Source organism: Rhea americana, unplaced genomic scaffold, assembly GCF_003343005.1.
Source record: "Rhea americana isolate MKP2758 unplaced genomic scaffold, rheAme1 scaffold_94, whole genome shotgun sequence".
NCBI classification, from domain to species: Eukaryota; Metazoa; Chordata; class Aves; order Rheiformes; family Rheidae; genus Rhea; species Rhea americana.
Window position 1 is genome coordinate 10,539 of NW_028187133.1, and position 5,815 is coordinate 16,353.

Consider the following 5,815-nt stretch of genomic DNA (forward strand, 5'->3'; position numbering starts at 1 on the left):
CTCCCAGAACTGCCCCAGGAGAGCWTTGCCTCATAGTCCAACTGTGAATTGAGTCCAAGGTGAGTCAGTTGGGGTAGCTCTCCCAAGCACCTTCTGCGTGAAGGAGGTCACTGCCTTGGGGTATGAGCATACTGTATGATTCCCTTTGACTATATTGTAAAAATTTCCTTTGATTATTTTCCTGGATAAGGGATCCTCTGTATGCATGTGTTTGGGTGAAGAGCCGAGCACTAGCAACTGGAGGGGCACAGCAGGTCACAGGGGCTGTGAGTCTGTGGTGCCCCAACTGGAGGGAGTGAGCATCTGTGTGCCAGCAGCTGGAGCGAACCACGGCTAGGGGCCCGTGTGTCTGCTGGAGCGAGTGAGGGTTCAAAGGCTAGTGAACATCCAGCTGGCCCAGCTGGTAGGTAGGTGAAGTGACCTGGGAGCCAGGTGTGTGTGGGGAGTCTCTGTGGGCAAGACCACAGGGGCAGTTAGTTACTGGAGGGACCAGGGGAGTAAGGGTCAACTGCCTGGGAGACCATGAGGTCTGAGGATTGCTTGGGAGACCCCTTGGTGTGTGTATGTGAGAGAGTGGGTCTGTACCACCAGCTGGAGTGGGGCTCTGGGCCTCAGGGGCTCCTGTGTCCAGGTGGCAGCAGATGGGGAAAACAGGGATTGAGGAGCCAGCTCCAGGGTGGACTGAGCGTCTAAGCCCAGCCGCTGGAGGGATCCACATTGTGCACGTGTGTGTGTATGTCCCACAAGCAGACCTTCTGACCCTCCTGATCAGCCAGAGAGGGAACGGGATGAGGTGCTGTTTGTGTTTGTATGAGTGCTGTGTGTGTCTTTCTGTACTAATCTGTGTGGGTGGCCATGTACCTATGTGTGTATATTATGTATGCACATATATACATACACACACACACACACACACACACACACACTGTACATGCGTGTTGCTGTGGATGCCTACTAAGAATACTTTCTCATCCTTGACTGCTGGTTGGATGTGGGGCATGGAGCTGTGGCAGCCTCGCCCCATTGAGTAATTGGTTTGGCCTCCTTTCCTAACAACACTAATTTTCATCTACAGACTGGACATATCTCAAGCTGCATGTATAAACATTTTCCAGAAGAATTTGGTATAGGTTAAATGCCATTTGTAGCACAAGAACTTGCTAATGGTAAGGTATTTTTAAATTCTGTGGCTTCTCTTCTGCCTAATCCTCAAAAAGAAATGACAGAATGGAAAAAAGAAGGAACGTAGGGAGGCAGAATAAAAACACAGAGATAYAAAAAAGGAGGAGTAAGAATGAAGGAAAGTGAGGGAGAACAAAAATTTTAAGAAATGATTCATGTTCTGGTCATATCTTTACAAATGTTGACTTCATTAGCACTGTTAATAAAACATAATTTACTGGAATTTCAAAATGTGATTTAGGAAAGCTGCTGACATTAGTATGTTGTTTTATGACTTGCAAACGCTCACCAGTAGCATTCTTACTGCTAGCTGTTCCGTAATCAGTCATAATCATTTAGTTAACAGAGTTCTTGTCTCTGTGCTCATGAAGCATCATTTATGTCTAATTATGCTATCTGAACACAAGTAAACTGAACGCTGTGGTATTATAGCATTAACAAGAAAATAAAACACCTCATTGCCTAAAAATATTTTCAATGTTCTTACATATTCTTTATATTGAATGATTATCTGATTTAGGAAAAATGCACAATTTGTACATTGTGCAAATTGATGTATATGGGATTTGATTTGCTGGAAAATTAAATGTTTTCATGGGTTTATGTTTTCCACTTAAATTTGAATATATAGTGATAGATTTTTTTTATATCCTTCTCCTATTGTTAGTGCCACTATTACTCTATATTGTATTACACATTTAGTAAATATTTGTAATRTTTTCAGGACAACATAAATGACTATAGCAAAAATATATACATGTATTTACACCTACTTCCATGTCTGAAATTAGATTTATAGGTATATAATTTGCCACTCTTAAGTCTCAGGCTTTGTCATTTTTGCTAAGCAGAAAACCTCATCCAAGGTCCAGGTGATCCTGTAATATGTAGTTGATTTAGTTCTTATCCATTKCAGTTACATTAATCTGCTCCACTAGTCATTCTTGTCCTAAATAGTTATAACTACAGTAACTCTGTAAACTGCTCTTGCCTTTATTGGTTTCTATTCTTCAGCAAGTATGCACACAGCATATCAAAATATTTGCGTAAAGGAGACTTCTTAGAAAGATCTCTAAGCTCTTCTTTCGAAACTTGAGTTTTATGGTCAAGGAAAGCAAGCCCAATTCCCTTAGATATASATAGGTGTAGTTATTCTATCCAGAACTTTTACATAATAAATGTGTATTTCCTGCAGTTTATGTTGTAGTCACTTTTCTTCTTTAAAGTAAAGTGCCTATAGACACACCAAAGTATAAAAAGAAAGTTAAATATGTTTTAAGCTATCCTCTTCGTCCTTTTTGGGAGCCCCTTTTTTCCTGCTAGTTACCAGCAAAGTGTTCTTTCCAACATCTTATAGGCAGTTATCCTTCTGGTCCTCATTCTCATATCTGGGAGAAGTTGCTTTATATGGATATGTGTGTGTGTGTGTGTATGTACACGTATACATATACATATATATATATATATATACACATATAGAGGCTGTGTAGTCAGTAGACAGACAGAGGAATCTGCAGAAAGTGATTTATGTTTTCAGTGAGCAGCACCATCCTCTGCATCCCTTATTCAACTGAGCATAGGAGAATCCTAGGGTTATTAGAGTAAATATGTGAAGTTACATGGGAAGAGTCTGGGTCGTAGGCTTTATTTAGCATTTGCCAACAGGATGAAAGTCTAAACTGTGTTTTCTGGTAGATTGTGCTTAATGTTTTGTGGCCAAAGACCGGTACAGGTGATCTTATGCATCCCTCATGATTCTTCATCTGTGGCTTCACTCTCACACATTACTATTAGATATTTGCAAAATAGTAGTGTTATCTTCCATAGTTGATGCAGATTTTGGCAAATCTGTTCTGCTGTTGTTGTCTTAGTTGATTCCAAAATTTGATTTCCCAAAGTGTAATCAGTCTAAAGTGAAACAAATATGTTCTAATAGTCAATGTATAAATAAAACAAAACATAGCTACCTATATATACTGTAATTATTCTTCAAGAAGTGTTACATATACAGAGTATATTGTCCCTCCTCCTTTTTTACATTAGGATCTGGAAAGCTAAGATAAACATTGCACATATTTCATTCTAACTATATGTTTTGTACTCACACAGTGTGGTCCCTTGAGGAGTAGGCAACATGACTATTTTGTTTATTCAAAGATAATTTTGTAACGTGTTTGTCTTCTAACAGTCCATTTCCTCTAAGTGAGACATAAAGTTTTATGCGCCCTTTGTTAGAAATAAGATGTGCAAGATGTGTGCTACCCAATTGCTAACTGGAGCTTTTGAATATACCACCTAAAGTGAAATATATCTGCCTATAGCACATCTCAAAAGAGTAATAGTCATTATACTGTTTTGGAGCCTTGTTGTGCTGTGTTTTGGAGTAATATGTAAAGCTGTACATATGTGTAGAAGGATGTATTAACATGGTCATTCTCAGCAATTAGATTAATGAGATTTCTAGGTTTCATTAGATGTCTTGCAAATCTGCTTTGGTCAGTTTTTTTAGTTGTTAGTTGTTTAGTTGCTTTATGTTGAAATCATAAGGAACAATTTGGTATTAATGGTCACAAAGGTTTTACAAACAAAAAGGTACACACAATGTTTTCAAAATGCTTAATATTTGGTAACTAGAATGGTAACCAAAGTGTCATTCCTGGAGGGATTTTTTATGCTATAGTTATGTTTAGTTGTGCAAAATTTTCAGTAGCTTTTCAAATATAGACTGCAATTATTTAGCCAAATAAACTACTTTAGTAGAAATTCTCCTAAGAGTACATTAAGAAATGTTTATATTTATTCACCTTTTAGAATCAGTGAACTGCAACTGAGACTGTTAGGTGTGATTATGAGCCAGATTTTATAGCTTAGATGTGAAATTTGTGGACATGTTTTGCTATCATAAATCTTCCAGAAGATCACTGTGGATTATAATGTGAAACTTGGAAAAAAAATATCAGTAAAATGCTCCTTAAAAGAAGAGATATATGAATTTGTGTCTTGTTAATGTACATACATCATACGAATGTTTTTTGCAGAGAGTATAGTTTACAGGATGCAGTATACATCATATAACACTTTGGGATGTTGTTTGCTTCAGGTGCCTTGCCGGATTTTCTGGACAGTTTTGTGAAATAGAAGTTAATGAGTGTAATTCATCACCTTGTCTGCATGGTTCGACCTGTGAAGATCATATCGATGGATACACTTGTAAATGTCAGCAAGGTAACTGATGTCTGGCAGAATAATTTTAAACAATGATTGTTTTGACTTACTGGTGTTACTAGTGAAAAAGCTGGTAAATTATAGCAGGCTCTTTATTTGTGTATAAACCATAAAATACAAAAAGGTTAACTTATCCCTTTGACTAGATATGTAAGAAGGCAAAACAGCAAACAGCTGTTTCTCTGTAGGTTTCCAGATGAGGCAATACTTTGATATCTAAAGAGAATTACCTAGTCTAATAAGCGTGTTAGAAAGACTTAAAAGAGCTCATTAAGAGAGAGTGAAAAATATCCAGAATATTTATCTTTACTAATGTGGAGTRCTTTACTAATCTTTACATTATCAGCTGAATAGGCACTGTATAAGGACTGGATAATTTAACTGTCTACAGAATATGATTGACTAAATACAATTTATTGAACATTTTAACTAAAAATTTGTGTTCTCAAGGTGAGATGAAAAGAAGTCATCTGAAAACTTATAAATAGAGTGCAAACGAGTAGTTTCTAAAAAACTAGGAGGTATTTTCTTCACATAGACAAGTTTAATAGCTTTTACAACTTAGGAAAGTATAGGGCTTTTAGCATTACTCCAAATGCAAAGGTCACAGTCAGCCTTTATTGACATGTAATCACCAATTTAATCTCTTCAGGACTGCTCACGGTCTCCTATCGTGGCTATTAACAAAGTACTTTGTCTCAGCATCAGGGGGTATGCATAAGTCCGTTGTAGCATACTGCTCCAATGTAGCATACTGCTCTTAGTTTAAGAGTGAGCCTAATATCTACCTCCTGAACCTTACAATTTTCTGTTTAAGATTATTGCTTCGTATTGTACTGACTTACAGTATTGAATACGTTCTTGGGTATTACTGACCCAAGATTTCTAAGCGATTATTTTTAGAGATTATTTAGAGATAGTCTGGAAGATAAACTGCTGTTTCTATGCAACTGTATGTGGAAATGCTTCGTATAAGCAGAACAAGCTTCCTCTGGGGCCTTAGAACTCAGACTTGCTGCTAACATGATTTAAACACCTTCCAACCCAAGCATAAGCTGCACTTCTTTTAATAAAAGCATTTAATAATGAGGGGAAAAGATCTCTACATGGTTTCCTTGCTAGGTAAAACTGCCTATATATCCTGTTTAATTAATGTGGCATTTCCATTGAAGAGATTAGAAGGTTATAGCTTGGAAAAGGAGGGAAATTTGAGAGGCAGGGGAACCTCTGAAAGGAATAGCTTTTGGAAAAGTTGCACAACTGAAGAATGGRATAGAAGATAAAAAAATATATATATCTTCCAGGGATAGAAAGAAGAAATGCTTGGAATAAATCTACTTTTGTTGCAGGCTACCACTCACATACAGTATGTCCAAGATTCCTCTAATAACCTATACCTATATGTATA

General features: G+C 37.3%; 1 protein-coding gene across 1 annotated transcript in view; it reads left to right on the forward strand.

The window, feature by feature from the left end:
• Positions 1 to 4,282: 4,282 nt before the first annotated feature.
• EYS (EGF-like photoreceptor maintenance factor) overlaps positions 4,283 to 5,815 on the forward strand; it is a gene marked incomplete at its 5' end in the record, with an annotated part of 393,942 nt that continues 392,409 nt past the window's right edge. The window contains one exon of the mRNA XM_085324865.1: positions 4,283 to 4,407. Within this exon, the coding sequence (XP_085180991.1) occupies positions 4,283 to 4,407 (125 nt within the window). The remainder of the gene's footprint in view (positions 4,408 to 5,815) is intronic.